Source organism: Panicum hallii, chromosome 2 (genome assembly GCF_002211085.1).
Source record: "Panicum hallii strain FIL2 chromosome 2, PHallii_v3.1, whole genome shotgun sequence".
NCBI lineage: Eukaryota > Viridiplantae > Streptophyta > Magnoliopsida > Poales > Poaceae > Panicum > Panicum hallii.
In genome coordinates, this window is record NC_038043.1 from 34,569,982 (window position 1) to 34,593,083 (window position 23,102).

Here is a 23,102-nt window from a genome sequence, read left to right on the forward strand (position 1 = left end):
GGTGCAGCTTTCTTGATGCGATTAGAATTGCATATAAAAGCTTTTGAACGGTGGGGTATCGTACCTTGGATTCGGAGAGTACCTCGCTGACGAAGTAGACAGGCCTCTACACTCCAAATGCATGGCCTTCCTTGCCTCGCTCGACTACAATAGCACTGCTGACAACATGAGTTGTTGCCGCGATGTAAAGTAGTAGATCTTCCCCCAGCAATGGTGCTGTAAGGATCGGAGGAGACTGAAGGTGATGTTTCAGATCTTGCAAAGCCCGCTCGGCCTCCTTCGTCCATTGGAACTTATCTTGGTGTTTCAGGAGCTTGAAGAAGGGTAGTCCTCTCTCCCCGAGTCGGGAGATGAACCTGTTCAGGGCTGCCATACAACCAATTAGCTTTTGCACATCCTTGATTGTGGCCGGAGCCTCCATATCAGTAACGGCCGAAATCTTTACAGGGTTGGCTTCGATGCCCTGATTGCTGACGATCAACCCAAGCAATTTCCCTGAAGGTACTCCAAAAATGCACTTGGTTAGGTTGAGCTTCCACCGAAATCTACGCAGGCTGCTGAACGTTTCTTCCAAATCTGCGATCAAATCGCCGGAATCCCTGGTCTTGATGACCACATCATCCACATAGGCCTCAATGTTCCGATGCAGCTGATCCGCGAAGCACATCTGGATCGCACGCTGGTAGGTTGCTCCTGCATTTTTCAACCCGAAGGACATGGTTTTGTAGGCATATGTCCCATACGGGGTGATGAACGCTGTCTTGATTTGGTCCTCCTCCTTGAGCGCAATCTGATGATATCCTGAATAACAATCAAGGAAACAAAGAAGGACACAGCCAGCCGTCGAGTCGACAACTTGGTCAATGCGCGGGAGCCCAAAGTGATCTTTTGGGCAGTGCTTGTTGAGATCAGTGTAGTCGGCACACATTCTCCATTCATTATTCTTTTTTCTTACAAGAACGGGATTAGCTGCCCACTCTGGATGGATTACTTCTTTAATGAATCCAGCCACGAGAAGTTTAGCTATTTCCCGCTTAATCGCCTCACGCTTGTCGTGGGCAAACCTTCGCAGGCGTTGCTTTTTCGGCACAGCCTTGGGGTGTACATTCAGACTATGCTCGATCAGCTCCCTAGGCACCCCTGGCATATCCGCTGGTTTCCATGCGAATATGTCTCGGTTAGCCCATAGAAAACTGACGAGCGCGAGTTTCTATTTCTCACCTAAGCCCGCGCCAATAACGGCGGTCTTAGATGGATCACCCTCCTGGAGCTGGATCGTCTTGAGGGCCACGTCATCTGTCGACTGGATGCTCGACTTGCTGGCCTTTCTCGAAGGAATCTCCAGCCCGGACTGAGAGAGCTGCTGCGCGGCCGCGAGTACTTCTCCCAAAGCATCTGGCACACGAGTAGTCGAAGCATATTGGATCACCTCCTGATTGCAGTCATACGACTTCTTCAAGTCGCCCCGGAGAGTGAGTACTCCACTGAGTCCTGGCATATTGAGAAGTAGATAAACGTAATGTGGCACTGCTATAAACTTAGCGAGTGCCGGACGATCCAATATTGCATGGTAAGAAGATTCGAAGTTAGCCACTTCGAATTTGATGAATTCAGTGCAGTAGTTCTCCCTCGCGCCAAAGGTGACTGGGAGAACTACCGTACCAAGCGGGTGTGCCGCGTTACCTGGGACGATGCTGTAGAAGGGGGACTTGCTCGGAACCAGCATGTCCTTGAAGTCCAGGCCCATCTTCCTCAGAGTGCTGGCGAAGATGAGGTTAAGACCGCTCCCACCATCGATGAGCACCTTGGTGAGCCTGACCTCTGCCACCACAGAATCCAGAACCAAGGGGAACTTGCCGAGCTCCGAAAAGCTCGTCCACTGGTCGTCGCGGGAGAACGAGATGGGGACCTCCGACCAACGGAGTGGTCGTGGTACCGCCGGCTCGATGGACATGATCTCCCGAAGAAGCAGCTTCTGGTCCCGACTGGAGCCGAAATCCCCATCACCTCCGAAGATGACGTTTACGGTCTTCAAAGCATCCTGAAACTTCGGGTTGCGCCCTTGGTCCTCTTGGTCATCATCCTCGGGTTCTTTGTCCGCAGGCTTCTTATTCTTCTTACCACCACCGGAGTTGCTGAACGTCCTCCGGAGATGGAAGCAGTCGATGGCCGCATGGTTGGCACCTGGATGCCATGGTCACTTCTTCTGCAGGAGCTTCTCAAACTCCTCCTGCGTCGTCAACTTCTTGCCCTGCGAGGGACGATCCACAGCCACGATGAGATCATCTGCTTGCGTTTTCGGGGTGGACCCGAATAGTCCCGCTGGCCTTTGTCGTTGCGGTTGTTGTTTGGGCACCTCAGATTGCTATCTTGGCGCCGCGGGAACCGCTCCCGCATCTTCTCCTTCTGCTCGAACCAATCGTGCATCATATCACGAAGGCCCGCAATAGTCTTCGGCCTATTCCGCCCAAAATCCCTATAGATGCCTGGGTTGGTGATGCCGTTGTAGAAGCAGTCGATGATGTCGTCCTCCGAGATGTTCGCGATGGTGGCGCGGACGTCGAAGAAGCGACGTGTGTAGGACCGCAGGAGCTCGTTACGTTCATGTTTACACTGAGCAAGATTATGACGAGTACCTGCGCGAGCAATCGATCCCTAGAAGTTGTCAATGAAGACCCTCTTGAGCCGTTCCCAGGAGTCGATGGAGTTGTTGCTTAGGCTCTCCAGCCACGTAAGCGGCGCAGGGTCCAAAGCCATCGGAAAGTAGACGACCTTGGTGATGTTCAAGCCCCCTGCGACCTCAATGGCCGTGGAGTAACAATGTAGCCACTGCTGAGGAGCCTGCTTGCCGTCGTACTTGGTGATGCCGATCGGCTTGAAGCCCTCAGGATACTTGTAGCTGCTGAAACATGCAGAGAAAGCTGGGAATCAGTCGCTACAGTCAGTACCTTCAGTTTCGACTTCTTCGCGGACCTTGCGCCTGGAGGAAATCACGGACCGCGCGTCGCGGCCTTCATTGATGTGCTGGCGTAGGTCCTCTGGAGGAGGCCGATGGTTGACCTGTTGCGGGTTACCCCCTAGAGGTAGCTGCTGCCTCCCGCCAGGGGCCTGGCTCCCACGAGCGTTGTCATTGTAGAGGCTGCGCTGAGGTCGTGGACGTCCGCCAGCCGTTCGGCTGTGGCCCTGGCTGCGGCTCTCGCCCACGTGCTCATCCCTAATGGTGGACGCCGGGTTATGCTGATCCAGCTGGATCCAGGCCCTCTGCGCGTAAAGAAGTGCTTGACACACATTCGGGTCATTACTGCGCTCGAGGATGGCCGTAACCCTGGCGATGTTGGCCACCGGAGTCCTGAAGCCTCGTTCACTTACAACGGCGAACTCAAGGTCAAGCTCGCAATGCATAGATCACCTGCGCCCGTTGGCCCTTCGCCATCGGATTGTGCGGGCCCTGTTCCTGGCCCTTCGTGCCTCACGATCGGCGTCGTTCTCGTCGGCGGCATTGGCTGTGACCTCATCTTCGGAGACCGCTTCAAATTCGATGATGGGAAAATCCCCATCGTCCTCGCCTTCTTCTGCCATTAGCGCCTGGCGGGAGGCGAGCTCATCGAAACTCGTATCGACTAGTTCTGCCGACTCCTCCGCCACGGTAACTAACGGCCTACCCTCCTAGAAAGGCAGAGGCTCGAGATGGGCCACAAGTCGAGCCTCGGCCTCGAGTAGATCGGAGAACTTCATCCCCCTCCAATGTACGAAGCGCCCCTCGGGTGTGGAGGTGATCATCAGATCACTGGCGCCAAAACTACCCAAGGCCCCCCGCCATGCGGTGGCTTCAGGCCCTCCAAGTTGGAGCAAATTCGGGTCCTCCTCTAATGCAGAGAAAGACTCGGAGAAGTCGGCCCCCTGAAGATCAGTGGCCAAGTTGCATGAACCGAGTTGAAATCGGTTACGCGAATCCTTAGATTGGAATGAATCCAACCCAAGGGAAGTTGCCACAACGCTGGATGAAGTCGAGCCTAGAGCAGACTCCACCTCGATCTTTGTTGCGGAAGTGTGGGTCGACAAGTCGTCGAGCCCGTCGACGAACTTGTCAAGGTCGCTGCGGGGATCCGCAGCGGAAGTCTTTGGCTTCATGTCAACAAGGAATCGACGGAAGTTGCCTGCACCGTCTGTGATGCAAACCCACGAGCCAAAAACAAATGTTGTGCCCTGAGAGGGAACTGACCTGGAGAATCGGAAAGATGCCATCGAGCTCGCCGGTGGACCTTCGACGCGTTCCCCTACCTAGCGCGCCAGCTGTCGGTGTTTAACCGGCTGCCCACCGAGGGATATACCCAAGGTGGTAAGTTTTGGGTGAGGAGACGCCGAGATCAGGAACTCGAAGGTGCAAGGAACACAAAGCTTAGACAGGTTCGGGCCGCAAAGCGCGTAATACCCTACGTCCTGTATGGTGGTTTGTATTGCCTTAGGTGTAGAATGATCTAGAGATTGTGTTTTGAGAGGGGTCCTGTCCTCCCTTATATATCCGAGAGGCCAGGGTTATAAAGATACTAACCAACTCCAGCTAAGTAATCGTACCAGAACATGTCTCGGGTAGATTCCTTCTGTATCGGTTAGCTCTATCTCCTACTTAAACGGGAAAAATAAGAGATAAACGAGATAAATAAGAGATAAGATGGACTTAATCTCTTAAACCTCTTTAAACTACGTTATGTACATAGCCCCGTGGCCCCGGGTCTGACAGTTTCTTCCTGAACAAAAATTGACCAGCAGTGGGCATGGCATGTACATTATCTGGAAGATTTTCTTGCCCGGATTATCAGGCTCACATACTTTAGATAGATTGAAGAAAGTTGGTTGTCTGAAGTGTTTGGCTTCTTCTTCATATGCATATCGGATGCAGGTGTCTTTTGTGAAGCTGTTGTAAAAAATCTTGAAAAACTCAACCACCTTGCTTGGAGATGGTTTCTCATAGGGCATGGACGAAGCAGCTTCGCCAATGGATTTACATCGGTGATACTTGCGTTGTTGTTCCTATAGGTGATCGGCTGGGAAGCGGCGATCAATGATCTTCTCTCTTATGGCTTTGTGAACATACATATTCAACCAGAGTTAGACAAACCACCAAGGGCCACCAAGGTTGTTAAGGGATTGGTTAATGGTGTTAGAAATATGCCCTAGAGGTAATCATAGAGATGATCATATTTTATTGTATCCATGATATATTATGTGTTCATTGAATATCCATGAAAGGCAACTTGTATTGATTGACAATTATGTGAATTGTTTATGAGACCCTTTACTTGTATGGTTATTCTAAAGTTGTTCCTAGTCGGAGTTCATGTATGGACACACTGAATATTAGACTAGCACATGTATTAGTTGATGACTATGTTTCACAAGTCATAGATATGGAGATGTCAAGCTAATAATGTGGACGCATGTATGACATGAGGCTGGACCGACCCAACTTGAGAAATAGTAATTTCTCATTACACAATGTGTATGCTGTGTCCTTAGACCTGAGATTGTCGCATGTACTCAAGATGTGAACCGACCTACTTAGGAGTCATCAAATGCTACTCCGTAACTGGGTAGTCATAAAGGTGGTTCTCGAATTTGTCAAGAAGCATGCTGTGAGACATGGTCAATTAAGATGGGATTTGCCCCTCTCTGCTTGAGAGAGATATCTCTGGGCCCCTCGAGTGATCGGATCAAGAAATGCATGGCTGTGCTAGGGTTAAGTGTTAACCAAGGATTCCGAATCACGGCATCGAGAAAGAGAGGTCAGCTTGGAGCTAGACCAAATATCATGAGGAAAAGTGAATAGCATGTATATGAGATTGTGACGGCTCGTCTGATATGATCTTTGCGCGCACATAGGAATTGACACATCTTGCTAGAGGCCGCTGTCAACTATTGGTCTGTTCACGCGTGAGCCTATAGGATCGCACACTTAAGGGACTGGAAGCCTAAAGAGGATATGATCCGAATTAGACTGGGCTTAGGTGCATTAATGGACCTCGGTTAGGAAGCCCATTAGTGGGCGCCTATAAAAGAAGCAGGGGGGCATGGAGGGGCTAACACTAATTCCACACTTGCTGGCAGCCGCCTGTTCCCATGTTCGCGCCCACGGTTGCCCTCTTGGACCTAGCAGTCCGGAGTGCGACGCTTCTTCCCCGTACGTGTGGATACCTTGGAGGTACTGCATCTGCTGCATGAGGACGAGCCGCACATGAGGAGGTCTTGCGATGGCACTGCTGGCGACCAGCTGCACTACCCTGACACGCTACAGAAGTTCCGCACCCGTGCGTCTAGTGGTAATTCCGTGATCTATAACAGCAGTTTTCCTGATTTATGCGGTGGAAAATTTTGTTTATTGCTAGCGTAGCCTACCTCGTATCCCTTCAAGTGGCTAGTTTAGCCGATACCTGATGCAGCAGATTGTAAACGGCTCCCAAGAGGTGTATCCTAAAGGGTATCATTGCTAGCAGCAATCCATTCGGCCACGACTTGCATATTGGTGGTGGATCCACAGGTAGATCCATAGAAGATAAACTTCTCCAGCCACATGTTCAGAGAAGCAACATGCTCTCTATCATCAAAAGGCCCAGATTGAGTGTGTGCGGCGATGTAACCTTTCCAACCTCCTGCACCTTTGGTTAGTAGCCGATGAACAGGTTTGATGGTTATGTCAAAAGGATTGCCAGTATCAAATACATTAAGCCGGTAAGCATGACTACATCCAAGAGTGTGGGAGTCATCGGCCCATTGCCAAAGAGAAAGGCATTAAGGGTATCGGACCAGAAAAAGGGATGCTGCAATAAGAAGGTTGTCATTTTTTCCCATGTCGGCAAAAGAAAGGGTGATGCACTGATCGATGTTATGCTCCCCCCAGAATGTTCTCTTAGATTTGTCCATGCACATGTACCAGTTTCTCCACCTAGGCATTGAGTTGGGCCAAGATCTGAAGCATTGGGCCCAATCGGTTAGTATCATTGACGAATGTTTCTAGGGGATCCGATTGGTTCCTGAGTTGATGAACTTAGTCGGGTCAGGGTGACCTACTGGGCCTAGATATATCAGAGAGGAGCCTTCTTCTCTAGGTATTAAGATCTTGTTCCACAAATTCTACGCAAAACGGGAGAAAGGAAGAATCAAGTACCGGTGAGAAGAGAATACCAAAGGGAATACTGCAAGGCTATATGAGAAGATTCTTACCTCTGGGACGATCAGTGTTGTCGCTATAGTCACCCTCATCGGTCGGGAATCTGGAGCCGCCATCAGTAGTGAAAGAGGGTGGTGTCGTAGCAGGTCGCGGTTAAGAATCATCAGAGAAAGGAAGCATGGAGAGTGGCCGAGGGCAGCGGGTATGGAAGACTCTGGGCAGGGATCGCCGGAGGCGAAGTGTTCTTGACATGGAACAAAGCAGGATGTCAAAAGGAAGGAGATGAGGCGTATGCGAGTGGGTTTTAGACGGATAAGCCTAGCAATGGCTCAGAGATCGAGAACCCAACAGCATGATTTGAAAAGACCGATCAGTGCGGCGGAAATCGAGGAGTTGTTTGAAGTCAGCTCTTAGCAGGAGATTTTCATGACTTGCTGGAATTTCGGAACATTATTCTAAAATTGGGGGGCATGTGTTGACACCAAAATTTTGCAAATATAATTTTGGAAAGTGAAATTAGAGCCGATGGAGGGTTTTAAAGGAGGCTGATGCCCATTCTGCCCAAGATATAGTCAAAATCATCAGAAGCGGCAGTCAAAGGTGACATGGCATTAGTCAGAGGCAGAGCGGGGTTTAATCAAGAAAGCAGTTAGGGGGGATTTGAATCGGACTAGGAGATAACATCAGTAGAAGATCTTGCGGGAGTTAGGTTTTCTTTTGTATTATCTCGTTGATATAGTAGTGTTTACTTTTAAGTCAAGTTTGTAATCGATCGTGTTCGGTCAGGAGTCCTAGTACTAGGGTATAAATAGTAGACCTCAGGTTTTGTAAAGAATAATCATCAATTCAATACAACTCTTTTTCTCAGCACTTCGCCACAAATCCTAGGAGTAGGAGTAGAGTACTTACTCGCCGAATTGTTCAGCAAGTATGGCTACATCGCATCAATCTCCAGCTTGCTGGTAGGTTCGCGTTTATCAGATTTTCTAGGCTTTAATTACCGTTTCGTCTAGATTAATCTATCAAGTTATCAATTTCTGTCAAGTTCTAGTAAGGCTGCACTTTCGATCTCTTGCTGATTCTTAATAATTTCACAATTTATCCGGTGATAGTTATTGGGTTATCAGCTTTACCTAACCTTTTCTGCAGAATCCCTATAGCTGATCTCTTCTTTGGTTATTGCTACCACCATTAAGTTACCCACAATCATGAACTTCGTTGCAACGGTTAGATCGACTGATTCGTTTGAACTACCATTGTTATCTCAGGCTGTCTCAGTTAAGTCCAATCTTGAGTAATGATGTTAGGTCAAGTCCTACCAATCCAATGTGTCCCTCGATCAATGATGACATGATTGAGATGACTTAACGGTTTCCATCGACCTCATGGCCGATCATGGGCTTAATGCTAAGAATAAACTCCAACATGATTCAGTGCATCAGTTAGTTATATTCGATTTATCACCCTGCTGAGCGCTGTCTCGGTTAAGTCCAATCCGAATAATGATGATAATGATTTGGTCTAATTAAACGTGTGCATTTAATTACAAGGTCTTTATTTCTTAATCCTGCTTCGATGTAGAATCGGCTCTGCTGCCAATATGTGGATATGTGCATCAGACGTCTTGGCCGGTGCGCTTCCTAAAACTATTCGGAACTCTAGCCCATACATTTTTTTGTTGTTTTACCGATTAAATTGTTTTCTTTATTAATTGCAGGTCAAATTGACCGGCACGCCCTGAACCCGATTTGCAAGACCTGCACTAGAGATAAGCAGAGCTCCCAGGCCTTAGCGTGTCGTGCTCCGCAAGACTCACCATCCGATTTTTGCGGCAACAGTTGTCAACGAGATTGATTATTTCTAGTCCATGTAATTGAAATTTTGATTATTTCTAGTCCATGTAATTGAAATTTTCTTATTTATGATATAATATTATTTGAGTGGTGATATGTGCTTTTGGAGCAATTTTTCTTAAAAATTTGTTATTCCGGATTGTGCGATGGTTAAAACAACTTAATCATAAATATTTAAAAGTAAGTTATGTGTGGAGAATTCTAAAATTTCAGGATCGGTCGCATATATCCTAGTCGCATCACATACAAAAATATAAATAGACTTGGTTGGACTTGGAGAGCATGATGTATCTAACTTTGTTTAATTTGGATCCTGTTTGGCAAAGCTTCTACAACAGCTTCTAGACTGAATTTAGAAGAAACTCTGCCAAACGATTTTCAGGTAGAAATGATTCTATGCTGATTTTTAGAAGTGATTCTCTAAAATTAACCAGGAAGCTGAAAGTTGAAAAAAGAAGCTTCTCCTAATTCACTTCTTATATAGGATCTATTATTTTCATAAAATTCATTGTAGAGAATAATAAAGAATTACTTTCAAGAACTGAATCACTTTTCTTAAGAATCAGCTCTCATAGAGAATTAGAAGGGGATGGGCTCTACCAAACTGACCCTCAATAACTAAAAATTTGAATTAACTATTTATCGTGTGATATGTTTGTGGTTACTTTCACACCATTAGTGTCTTATTGATACTCTCTATGTTGAACTATAAATACTTTCATGCTATTCGTGTGAAGCTTGTGAGGACACTATCCAAGACTTGTCGCCCCACTATGAGCCTATTTTTGCTTTAACATCAACACAGTGGACCTGTCCAAAACCATGGAGCTTTATCACATTCATTGTATGGCGGCAAAGTCGTCTTCCAGCATTTTGGGTACCCACTTGCACGATATTATTGGCATTGGGTTTGGATGCTGGGTGGGCCAACGAGGAGGTTGTGCTTGCTATAACCGCATGCCAGAGATTGTCCATGACTCCATGTGCTCTCCAGCCGAAGATTATCTAAAGAAGATAAGAGCATAGAAAATTTCAGTTTATACCATCAAATTAGCATGATAGTCCGACTTTGAACTTTCAAGTGTAAAACTAGACAAGTGGAGCCATCCAACTATTGAAACCGAGTAAATTTGGCCCCTTTTGGTTTCAAAGGTGTTTTTCCGTTTTGTGAAAATTTAAAATATTTAACTTTAAATTAAAAAAATTCATAAATAATTCATTTCAAATTAGAAAAATACAAATAGGTGCTAATATTTTTCTAAAAATACATGTCGGTACATACAGATAGGGGTACCTCCTACTAGCGTATCCAGCCCGAGAGGTGCGAGGTTATCCGTAACCTCACACTAAGCTTCTGGGCGACAGGGCGTAAGGCCTGGGCCTGACAACTGGGGGCATGGTCTCCGGACCTCCCCCACGTACTAGCATGTTCAGTGCCTCCACGTGCCCGCAAGGACGAAGTGCTTAGGAACACCTACCACGGGCTCAGACCACCGCGGGATGGTCTTGGGCCCCCACGTGTGGAAGCCGGACCCCTAGGGGGCCTGAGCGCTTGGGCTAGCCAAGGGGGCCTGGACCTCCCATCCCACCAGGGAGGGGGTCCGGTACTGCCACGTGCCCCTGAGGAAGCGGCCACTAAACCAGCACGCCACGTGTCCGGTGGATACCAGCCTTCTGCGAGAAGCCAGCCCAACTACCGCATTAAATACGGGTGATTGGGGTGCGCGTGACTAAGACAGGGCATGGGCTGACCTCTGACACGTTGGGCAGGTATGGGTGACAGCACGGTAAGCCCGCCAGTTACCGAGGCGGCCCGCCAGTTACCGAGGCGGTCCGCCAGTTACCGAGAGGTTCGCAGGACATGGGGACGTATGGTCACATCACAGCGCCGCGCGCGTGGGTGAAGAGTTATTATGACCTGCTGCTGGAAGGGCACAATGTGCGCAGCTACAGTGCGGAAAGGCTACATCATAGCAGGTCAATATAGCCCCTTCGCCTATCAGCGGGAGCTGACTCTACATCGACAGCACGACTCCCTCTACGCATGTCAGTGGCAGCAGACCCTATGCTAGTAAGACGGTACAAGACCATATCCAGACGGAGGATACGCACGGAGGCTGACGAGGAAGATCTCCAGATCTAAGGCATTTAAGGCTCCAATGTGTACGTTATTTAATATGTCGCCGGGTCCACCTGTCGGAGCCCCGCTCAGTGTACGCACTCCCCTTGAGCCTATAAAAGGGAAAGCGCGCACGTTAGAAGACACACACAGAGGTCGACACTCACGAAGGGTAGGTAGTTCCTCCCCCAAACTTATAAGCAATACATCACACAGTGGACGTAGGGTATTACGCTCAGGCAGTCCGAACCACTCTAAACCCATGTGTGCTACTCGTGTTCATACGTCTCTAGATCGAGCATTCCTTGAATAGCCCCAAACTCATTCTAAGATAGGATTAGACGGGTGCACTCCGCCATCCGGCTGAAGAAATCCTCCGATAATATAGTTGTTGGTACTCTATTTGTTAGTTATTTGGATGGGAGTTCTTTTCCTATTCCTAGTATTTGTTTCTTACAGTTATGCCTATTATTTTTATAATAAATAAGACAAATAGAGCACCGTCAGCCTATTATTTTTATAATAAATAAGACAAATAGAGCACCGTCAGGTATGTTATATTTTTAGAAAAAAATTGGTACCAATTTTATATTTTTATAATATAAAATAAATTAGTCTTGAGTTCTTTAAATCTAACTACAAATTTTTAAATCTTCAAAAAATATAAAACCAACTTTAAAACCACCCAAAGGGTTAAATTTGCCCGATTTTCATAGCTGGATGATCCGTTGTCTGATTTTACATCTGAAGGTTGAAAATCAGACTATCATGCTAGATCAAGAGTGAAAATTGAACCTTTCCCAACTGATAAATACTATTGGCAAAATATTGCTGCATTGCAAGATTTAATAACAAGCTTCCTATTTCTTGAGAAAACATGGTATGGAGCTGTAGATACAAGCACCATCTACGCCTTACACCCTGCGACAGGAATCTTTGCTACTGAATCGCAAAGAAGTCTCTCGGTTCTGTATTTAGTGTTTTAGAAAATGAGGACGTGTCAAATGGAGATGAAACTCGGAATGATACCGTACTGGCAGCATCGCTACCATCTTCAGAACTGGCTAGGTTTTGTGATGAGCCATATAGCACTGAATCACTTGGTGTACAGCAAGACTTCCGTTAGGAACATTCAGAAACTGTACACGAGGAAGATTGAAAGTTCTCAGCCCATCACTGAGGATCCTCAGTTAGAAGTATCTACAAGTTCAGAGGTAATTTCTGGGTTGGATACTAATTACTAAATCTCTATCCTTTCGTAGATGGTGCAATTCGCAGGGTCAGGGCTGGGCGGTGATGAGATGTCAGCAGGAGACGGTGAGGCTGCTGCTGCTGGCAGCACGCTAGCGCAGAGCTCCGGGAGATACCCTACCTTGCTTCGGAGATACCCTACCTTGCCCGTGATTTAACGGCAAAAGCAGTCCAACAACAGGGGTGGCACACGGGATCGAAAGTAGAGGGCACGACAAAGAAGATGAAGTTGCACAGATTTGTACTTTTGTTCTATTATGTTTACGCACGATGTGTCCAATAATTCATTTGAGTAGTTTGGATATGTACATGGAACATAAATATTGTTTAAGTCAAAGTGTATGCCTCTATTGCTACGTTGTTACAAATATTCCATGCTTATGGAGGAAATTTGTTTTACCCGTAGCAATGCACGAGCACAACAAACCTAGAGAATAATCAAATCAGAGAGCATGATATTAAATACTGACCCTAAAGCCAAGATTAGGCAAAAACGCTCTACTCTTCCACCTACACTGCAATAATTTTACAACAGCAGCGAAAAGATGACTAAGCCACATCTGATGAGAAATGTTAGGCCCATGATATAGCCCATACCTTCTCAGCTTCCATTGCGGCTGCTGCTCATCCAGGAGCTTTCTTGCCTTTCCATCAGATGCATTGATCTCGAGAGTTGAGAGTCAGGTGCAAATGGTGTCCAAGGACCAACTTGGTACCTATGGAAAAACAATTGCTCGGGGGCTTCACAATTCACTAGCTGTGCCAGCAGCATAAGCACCAAGTGCAAAAGAATAATATCTTCAACCTTCAGGTGAGGGAGGCCTGTGACCGTATGGCACATAATAAGAGGTCTCCTGGCCAATTGGTGTCCGGAGAAGAGGGTTCCATCGATCAAAGATGATGCGACCACCTCGTCCAATCCTACCTCGACATCGAAATGGTGGTGTTGTGGCACCATTCTCAATGGGAGGATCTGGTGGTGGCTTGATACCTGCCGCGACCAATTTCTCTGGATCAAGTGGTCTTGTGAATAAGAATACTGGCTCCTCGGGGTCCTGTATTTGAACAAGCTGGTAAATAGACTTGACAAAGTGAACTATAACAACTGGAGTCTTCTGTATAATGTACTCTATGGCTGACCAACTTCCCATCAAGAAAATGGTGCCCTCATGCCCATGGTCCTACAGGGGAATAAAAGATGAATTTTCAAAAAGAAAAATCTGGGTGACCACTAAGAACCCTCTATCTGGGCACTTTCTCACTGGATTCCAGTCAGGTGTTTTCTATATTTTCCCATGCTTTCTGGAACAAGACATTAGCTTCTAAACATCATTCAAAACAGCAGGTAATAGCTTTCCTAAATTTGGCTGGTTAAAACAGCTGGGGCTAGCATGAAACAAATGTTTAACACCAGTTTCTTTATAGTGATTTGTGATGCAAGTTTCCTCTTGGCTGGCCACCGGGTTGACCGAAAACTCATCAAAATGAACTCATCCAGATTTCAAAGCAAGAAAAATGGAATGAAAATGAATTACAGGGGGTGGAGCCAGAACTACCCACTGGGTACCCACTTGCATCCATTTTAGTGACCAATAAGAAAAAGGATAGAGGAAGAGATCGAGAGACACCATACCCTTTTAAATACCCAGCCATTCTGCTGAGGTCTCCTTTTTAGTTCCCTTTCACGCTTTATACGGAGTGGAGGGATCACAGATAGCTTGTTAGCAGGGAACCGAGGATGGAAAACAGCTGGCCGTATATATTGCTGTTCAGTTGTGGTGTCATCTGAATCAGCATAATCATCATCACTTGACTCAAATCTGCTAGAAGTTTGCTGGAAGCCAGACAAAGTAATCCCATCCTCAACAAGCTGGGCCTCATGCTGAAACAGTAAAATGGAAATGATAATGAGGCAACAAGAATCAAAATATATCTGGAGTTAGAATGTTAATCGGGCATGAAAAAAGAAGTGGACTGTAACTAGAACTTGATGGACCATAAACCCAATGATAAATCCTGAACCATGAGTTAACCATAATGTATAAGGTAAAAGTATCTAATGGATTTACTTGAACATTTTCTGCTCCCATCTGCACAAAATTAAACCATGAAAATATAGAACCAAGTGACGGTAGCCTGCCATCCTTTCATGTAACCAAGTACCAGCAGTCCTTAAAATGACTGTCACTAAAATGCGCATTACTATGTGTTGGAGTTTTAGATTATGGTATATTGCCTGTGTAATTTTGGTTTACGTGTGATATTTCCTATAAAATAAGAAGGTATAACTTTTTCTCTATGAAAATGGTTGTCTTGGCCTCTTGGGTCCTCATGAAGGCATGAAGCACAAACATGTCACAAAGAACAAGAATCAACCAATGATGAACCAACCTTCCTGACATCTATGAATAAAGTAATGGCAAAGGTGTGCCATCAATTGAAATACTACTTTGGCATGTTTAGTCATAATACTGTTTCATGCAATAACGTAGTACTCGTAAATGTCAAGCTCCTGAGATAGCAAGGTCCTGCCATTGCGAAGATAGCAGGCAGGTAGTTATGGCTTGTGGCCTTGTGGGAGTGTAACATTCTCCGATAGCAAACATAACAGGGAACTAATTGCAACCAAATAACGAGTATCTGATGTGCCTAATGCTGCTGGTGCTTCCTCCATCTCATGGCCCACCTCATGTTGCATGGTGGAACAGGGCATGCAGTAAAGTGTCAAGTGATTTCATTTTCACAGACAACAATCGATATACGTAGCACAGAGTAATTGTATGTAATTTACCACTTATTGTTGGAAAAATAAATTGTATTTTGCTGTTGGTTATATCAGAAATCCATATAAGGTGGACTTTATACCTTATATTTCATCTGAATGCGCTGAAGGTTGACTTGGCATTCCATGACCTCCCGCTTTGTCTCCTCCCTCTGTAAATCATAAATTAGTAATTAATATTTACAGAAGTGCTGTTTATAATTTCCAAAGAACTACTAAATGTCAGTTTATGCATAGACTAACCTTAATCAAAGCATCCATTAGTGCTTTTGCTTGCTCCAAGTTGCGTCGCACCTGACACAAAATTTTCATGTTAGTATCATAAGGAGCAAAAAGCACAAAATCATGTAGCACCATTCAAGATCTTGTAATTTACAGCCTAGATTTTAAAGCTTTTACAAGGTAGTGCAGGTATAAGATCATGTAAAAAGAACATATGCAAAAAGCTAGATTTTAAAACATATGCAAAATCATGTAGCACAAAATCATGATTTTAAAGCTAGATTTTACAAGCTTTTACAGCCATATAAGATCATGTAGCACAAAATCATGATGCAAAAGGCAAGGATTTCACAACATACGCAAAAAACTAGATTTTAAAGCTTTTAAAAAGAATGTGTAGACAAGCACTGCTTAACTTTGCCGCTGCATCACATAAGATAAAGGTAACACAAAAGGTAGTGCAGGTATACAAAAGAGATTTCCATGCACAGGCACAGTTACTAAACTAGACGGTATTAACCAGCAACAAATAATTGACATTTTGGACATTGACAGTCTCCAGAACATGACTTTTGACAAGAACTTTTTGTTACAAAATATTTGAAACATAGTAGAAGTGTACTTTATGAAAGTACATGAGACAAATCTACTCATATCATTCCAAATTTGCAATTTCAACAAATAAATGGTTGACCAACCCCAAAACATCACATATTTGTGACAGGAGGGAGTACTTCAAGCATGAGAATACAAGCTCTCACAAATTAAACAGCAGGATCAAATTATTGTTTGCAAAAATTGAACATTATAATAAAAACATAGATTTATTTTTCCCTCTTTCAACATCTTTTCCGTAGTTCATTTAATATCTTTTGCGCGGTTCTGTTTAAAAAAATGAACAGGTAAACCTCCATGTGGCAGCAACATGAAAATGACAGCTAGACAACTAGATCACAACTAAATGAGCACATAGAAACAAAAAGTATAAATAAAAGAAGGAATTAATGGGATTCATTGAGAAGTAATATGATTCAGCAAATTCAGCGTTGCAATAGGATAAACAGGCATAAGAGTGTCAAAACATTCAACTTACTTACTTTTTTGACATTTGAAAAGTAAAAGAGTACCACTTAAGCAAAAAGATAATGATCAGTGAATCATTACGTTTCTAATTTAAAAGAAACAGTATTATCTTAGATTCGAAATTTGGATAGAAATATCCAGTAAGATGCACAGGATGAAGGAAACAGCAATAACTAAAACAAAATGAGATGCCAGAAAAGCCTTAACAAAATATATATATACCAAAATGTTTAACTAATATAATAACCACAAGAAAAATAACTCTTACCAAGCGGAGTTTTTCGAATGACTGGATATTGTTTTCCCGTCTTTGCATCTGGAACAGGCAGCAAACATGATGTAACTCAAAAGAGAAGTAAACTCAAGTTCAAATAAAAGATAAACATGATAGAAGAAAGTAAATTTTAAAAAGGAAATTGAACTTCTTTATAAATAGCTGCAGCCATAAGTTATGTATTAATAATCGCTGATCTCAAGACACCTACCCTTCTTGTATGAAGACGATGAGCCTTTTCTCTTGGCCTGAAGACATTGTATGGGTTTGTATCATTCACTGGCGGAGGAGGCTGCAAAACAACGGCCAAGTCATCCAATATTAAAAGTAATGCAGCCAAGAAGCCAGAATATATTATAACAACGTCCTAATTTTACAACAAGCCAAAGTTTGTAGGCCAAAACAGAGTTTACATGAATTTTCATAACTGCAATATTTGCTTATGGCATGGACAAAGAAATTTCACAGGAAAATAATGCCCAAATCCTTTGAGGAAATGTGTTCTACAATTGAATCTCATTTGAGGTGCCAAAATGGCCAAGTTGCCAGCATGACTCATTAGGGCTGGACAGATGACCATCATCAAATTACAGGATTGGGCATTTTGCGAGCAAGACATAAGACATCCATAAAACTACAGATATTGATGCAGAGATTCAACCCAACATCTGCCCTGCTATCATGCAGTTACAATATGTGATTTCATTAAGCAAACTAAAAGTTTGTTGGGCAGATTATTCATGAACGACATTTTTATCACTTCAGAAAAAGATTATGCTAACCTGCAACCGCCGAAGAATAGGCTTTTGCCATCGCTCCCTCTATAAAAGAACAAAAGGTATAAGATCATGAAATATAAGCCAAGTTTCTGACTTAAAGGCTAAGTAAGGATTTGAAGGTTTTCAGACAAAATAGATAGTGAGAGAAGATATCAAAGACAGCAAGTCATGTTACAAAAACTAAAAGAGAAGCACCATTAGTACTTGAAGAAGCCATATGCTGCATTTTGAAAGTAAAAAATACCTTTTCTTTCCAGTAGTTATATACAGCTTGGAAAACTGCATACCTGACAGACAAATACTGCAAAGCCTACAAAGAAAGCACTTGGTCAGTAACTGTTCCGAGTGGAAGAGAAATACAGGTTAAAAAAGGTAACCCTCCCCAAGAATCTAGAGGGAAAAAGAACTGAAGAATAATCAGATCAGCTGCAGATTTACTACAGGAAAAATGTACAAGTTACTTTCTACTCGCTCCCACTTGAAAATCTTACTGATAATCAATATCAGTGCCTTGAAATCCTTCCCAACCAATATCTAAGAAGTAATCAATAGCAGAATCCACCTAACCATAAGTCAGTTTTCACAAATACATTTATACAATAAGACATAGATAAGCACAATAATGTGCAAATCAAGAGTGCGTGGAAGATCTTTTCAGTGATTGTTCAGAAGCTCCACAAGGTTGCATTTCTTGCAACCTTATGTATTCTAAACATTCACATATCCTTTCCGAGGATGCATTGATGCTGGCACGGAACCAGACAAACTAACGAACTGTCCCACAACACCCCAAGTTTATTCTATTTGAGGCCACAAGATGAAAGTGAATAGTGTGTTGAACATGTAATTCTATTCATTGCACAGTTTCCATTGAGAATCCATAATGAATGCACAAAGTGACAGTACTGTCAGCACGTAACATATCTAGACATCATAATATAAACAGCAAGATGAGAACATATTGAAAAGTCACTTCTGTTATAAATATTTTGCATTTCTACCATTAGAGGGTACACCATAGAAATGGCAAGGGATTTTTGAATCTGGTGCATAAGTGTTTTGACACATACTGGAAGCTGAGTGTCATATTGATGCATAGTACATTTTAACACAACATAAAAAAACGTCCAAATGTGCTATATTTAGCATGAAGAATCCTAAGATATTCAACATACAAAATCCAGTGGCCAGCATTCTATGCATGAGCTGTTAAAAAGGCAAAAATAAAAAAAAATATAATCTCAGAAGTCAGAATTGATGACTATGGACCGGATACAGTAGGTTTATATGAATATGTTATATCAAGTACAGTATCTATTGGAAAATGAAATTCATATAGGCTGCATGCCAACTCTGTAATCCCCTTAATGGTCTCCATTTAATGTGTGGCTTTACCTCCATAGCAGTATCAAGCTGCAAGAGGACTGGTACTGGTCCTATGAAAGTTGGTGTTATGGCTCCTGCTCTTTCACGAGCCTTGTGGTCCAAAATTTCTAACTTGAATAGCAGGACCTCCAGCCTGTAACGATTTGAATTAAAACACAACAAAAACTGTTCAAATGAAAATAACAAAGAAATTATTCTTTTGTTTGAATGGAACTAATTTAACTGAGAAAACGAAGTTGAAGTAGGGATATTGCATGGTCTAGGCAAGGAAAAACTTCACTTCCTGAAAACATATAATTCTTAACTCTTGAGTTACATTCTATACAAATGGCACGTATTCTAACTGCAGCTAAAATTCCAACCACAGTTCCTTAACTAGTCCACTAATTTATCTAGGTCACAGCACATTTTTCACTTATATCTATCAGCAGCATTGCTTAATTTTATCTAGATCGGTAGCATTTTCTTACTTTTCAGGGTTTATATTCTTCCGCTCATTATTAAAGTCATCAAGCCAGTCCTCATCTTCATTGTCCAGGTCATACTCGACAAATTCACCGATCTCAGCTCTGGCTGCAGATATAGATCACTCTTAGTAAAGAGAGCTCATAAACACAACACTGTAGGTGTAAAGAAAAAGGGGCCAACTCCAGGGAAGCGATAAGAAAGAAACCTCCTCTTCCACGTATATAAGATGTCGGTTGTGCAAAGGTACGAGTATAGTCCCTTTCATAGGTGTCCACAATATCAAACTGCGGGGTTGGTATTTCTTGGATATTTTTCTTACTGGGTGCTTGATTTCCCTGCAAAGTAGAGTGATATAATTCATTTGTCTAGCATCCTTTGAACCATATAATAGTAGCAAGCTCAAGCATATATTGGTTGGACTATAGTTGAGTGTGTTAGAGAAACCCACATCAGACAATGTTTTGTTATAATATCCAATGCGATTATTTCAAACTAATCAGAAATACATACAGATCAACCTAGCAAAGCAACAATTCTTAATTCTGTGGACAAGATATTTAAGAAAAAGACACTATGTAAAAGTAACTATGGTTTCATTTAAGTGGACAGAATTTTTTTATTATCGCTGGAACAGATGTATGCAAAAGGCAAATTATTGTCCAATGTCTAAAATATGGTCCAACAAAACAAGCAGCGTATATCCAAAATCCACTTCATAGAAACATGGCCATGAGTTTAAAATAGATCTGTTGATAAAGTTTTGCTCTCTTAAAAAAGAGCTGTACACAAATGAAAGTATAGCAGTAACAGCAATAACTTCACTATGAGACTCTTGATACCTAAAATGAGCTGTATCGAATACAACAGGTTCATGCAGAAATGCATGGAAGCTATAACAGGCCACAGATTGCATCATTCCACTGGAAAAAAAAAACACACCTGTTTCTTAGATAATTTGAACATCACAGATGTTTTGTTACAGTGCCAATGTAAATTTAGCCACAATACGTGGCAATAATATGGGATAAGTTAGAATAGTAGTATTCATATGGCACGTCTAAACACTACAAGGCTGACAGTGTTCTAGAAATGGAGTGATTCCATGATATTACAATCTGAATCCAACCCGAGTCCTCTTCATTTCTCATTCTTGCAATGGCACCATGATAAAAACTACACCAAAACGTAGCTTTACCCACGCATGACACTCATATGACAAAGCTAAGCTGGTGAAATGGGAATTCAAGCACAGAAGCCAGCTCAATTCAACTCATTCCAACCTAGAATCAAACTCTGCGAGCCCCCAAGCACCAATATTTAACATTGCCGCAGCTCAAACCCAAGCAGCAGCTTCAAATTACCTCGCCCTCTGTGGCATTGTTCGCCGCAGACGCAGTGAGCTCCGTCCCTGAGTGGCGCAACAGTACCCCGGCCCTCGCGGAGGCAACCGGCGCGACCCCCGGCTCCTCATCCTCGAACTCCCGCACGGACTTGAGGATAGGGAGCCTCTTGTGGATGTCGAGCGGCCGCGGTCTGAAAGAGAGCCTACTCATAGCTCCCACAACCCCACCCGCCGCTGCAGCCTCATCTCATCTCCATCCACCACCTCCTCGCACGCCCACCCTCTCACCAAGCAACCTGCCCGCCCGCCCAACGCAGAGAAGGAACGAGCAGCTCGAGACCGGGCGAAACCCTAGGTCCGCGAGGGCCGAGCTGCAGGGCCGGGCGCGGCGGGGCGTGGGCGCGGGAGCCGCGAGGGGCGCCGCGGAGCGGAGGGGTACGCGGAAGGGAGGAGGCGCGGGGGACCTAGGGTTAGGGTTTTGAGTGGGGAATCGAGTTCTAGGGTTTGAAAGGAGGTGGAAGCGAGGGAAGGAGACGAGGAGGAAGAAAGGGCGAGGCGTCGCGCGGAGGAGAGGGAGGGAGAGGTCGGCCTCGATGAGGCAGGTGCTTAGGTGTACGTATCCGTACCGCGTACCTGTATGCGTATCCGTGTGTCCGTTCGTATGCATATAGTTTGAAATATGGTCCCTTTTGGGGGCAGGATTTGAGCATTTCTGTGTGTTGTTCTGATAATAATGACGAAACCATAAAAGACTGTTAATAACTGGTCTAGAAAAGAGTAGGAATATTAATAACTGCAATCAGAAAATTGAATTTATTATGAGAAAATCGCAGCTTTTTTCTACAAGAAAATTGCAGTTACTGGAGAGATATTGTAGTCGTTCCGTTGTTGTAATCCAAAAGTTGACGTGTTGTCTATTTTAACAATTAATGACATCACACGCTGCCAGCCAAGGTCATATCATACCATAAGACCAAATCCTTCACATAAAAGCAAACTAAGAAAGTTCTAATTTGATTATGAATGTTCAAAGAGTACCGTATGAAAAAAATGTGTGAATTCCCATAATTAATAAATTTCATTGTGGGACTTCACAAATCACTTTCGAACTTTAATGTTTTAAACAAAACATTAGTACCAAAGTTTGAAATATTAATTCCCACAATTTGAATAAGCTACAACCATATAAAATTAGTGCCATTTCAATTTTGATAAGTCCATTTTTGATAATTGAGACATTTCCAGGACCTAGTTTGTACCATCAGACTCAAATATTAAAAATTATTGACATCCAACCGTGAAAAGGGGCATTTGACCCTTTAGCTATTTTGGAAGGTGATTTAGAGCTTAGGAGGCACCAATTTCGCCATGTAGCAGTTAGACTCACCTGTTAACCTTATGTATTTCATTTTTCTTTTATTTTTACATAGAAAAGGTTAGGATGATGTCATGTTGACATCACCACACCTAAAACACAAAGTCGGAGCACAAGCGAGCAGACTCAATCTTAAATGTGATGTTGCGATGCATGTGTGTCCCAAGTAGACACATGGACAAGCCCAAACAACACCCATGGGATGCCTCCACCATACCTCAAAGGACCAAAGGCTAACCGAACGGAGCAGTCACATTTTGCAGTGGTAGATTATTACTAGAGATACGGGAATCCAATCTGGACCATGCATGAGACCACAGAAAAGGGTGTGAGAACATCGTTGAAGGAACATTGATGCTTATGGGCTCGTTAACTTGGGCTTCAAAGGTAATAGGCTAGCAGAACGCGATAAAATAGAGCGGTGGTGAGTCGCTACCCGATGTGGGCCAACTCATGGTTGTAATGTGGAGGTACTTTACTCACACCTAATGGCTTAGGAATATTTTAACAGAGCATGGTAAGGTTCTCTAAGCTATGCAGTGAGGATGAAGAGGCTAGGTTTAGGTTTGGTCTATGGCGGTGATGGCGGAGCAAAAATGGTAGGTATACACTAGCGAGCGGCTTCATCAGCGGCAGGCATGGCTTTATGGTGATGGCCTAGCGGTGGAAGGACAAAAGGAGAGAGAGAGAGGAGGAGGAGGAGGAGAAGCATAGTCGAGCTAAAGAGAGAAAGAGGAGGAGAGAAGAAGATAGGACTCACATGTGAGCCCCACAATCCTATATAGTGAAATAACTAGCACTTCAGTTTCCAACCACACCTTCAAATTAGATAGGGTAAAATAATACTAAGATCTAAGAGTTGAATGGTATTTAAAAATATATGTCTGAACTTATTCCTTTGATTTTAAAGTGACTCGAAAAAACTAGCTAATGCTAACCCAATAACTATCCTCAACCACTAAATTTAAGACCCCATTTGGAATAGAGGAGGAACGGGGGAAAA

General features: G+C 43.8%; 1 protein-coding gene across 1 annotated transcript; it reads right to left on the reverse strand.

Moving 5' to 3' along the window:
- Nucleotides 1-12,661: 12,661 nt before the first annotated feature.
- LOC112881429 lies at nucleotides 12,662-21,321 on the reverse strand. Its single transcript, XM_025946108.1, has 12 exons — nucleotides 20,744-21,321; nucleotides 19,588-19,717; nucleotides 19,385-19,487; nucleotides 18,924-19,047; nucleotides 17,773-17,838; nucleotides 17,532-17,570; nucleotides 16,961-17,041; nucleotides 16,744-16,791; nucleotides 15,414-15,464; nucleotides 15,254-15,322; nucleotides 14,022-14,270; nucleotides 12,662-13,443 (listed from the first exon to the last, which is right to left on the reverse strand). Exons 1-12 carry the CDS (start codon nucleotides 20,933-20,935, stop codon nucleotides 13,189-13,191), a joined length of 1,407 nt encoding a protein of 468 aa, XP_025801893.1. The 5' UTR covers nucleotides 20,936-21,321; the 3' UTR covers nucleotides 12,662-13,188.
- Between the last annotated feature and the right edge of the window lie 1,781 nt (nucleotides 21,322-23,102).

Excerpts from the sequence above, each read along its gene's own strand:
- LOC112881429 (XM_025946108.1), bottom strand. The coding sequence starts at position 20,935 with ATGAGTAGGCTCTCTTTCAGACCGCGGCCGCTCGACATCCACAAGAGG. Across the intron at positions 17,571-17,772 it reads ATAACTACTGGAAAGAAAAG|AGGGAGCGATGGCAAAAGCC; the intron begins GTATTTTTTACT and ends GTTCTTTTATAG. Across the intron at positions 15,465-16,743 it reads CATTCGAAAAACTCCGCTTG|GTGCGACGCAACTTGGAGCA; the intron begins GTAAGAGTTATT and ends ATTTTGTGTCAG.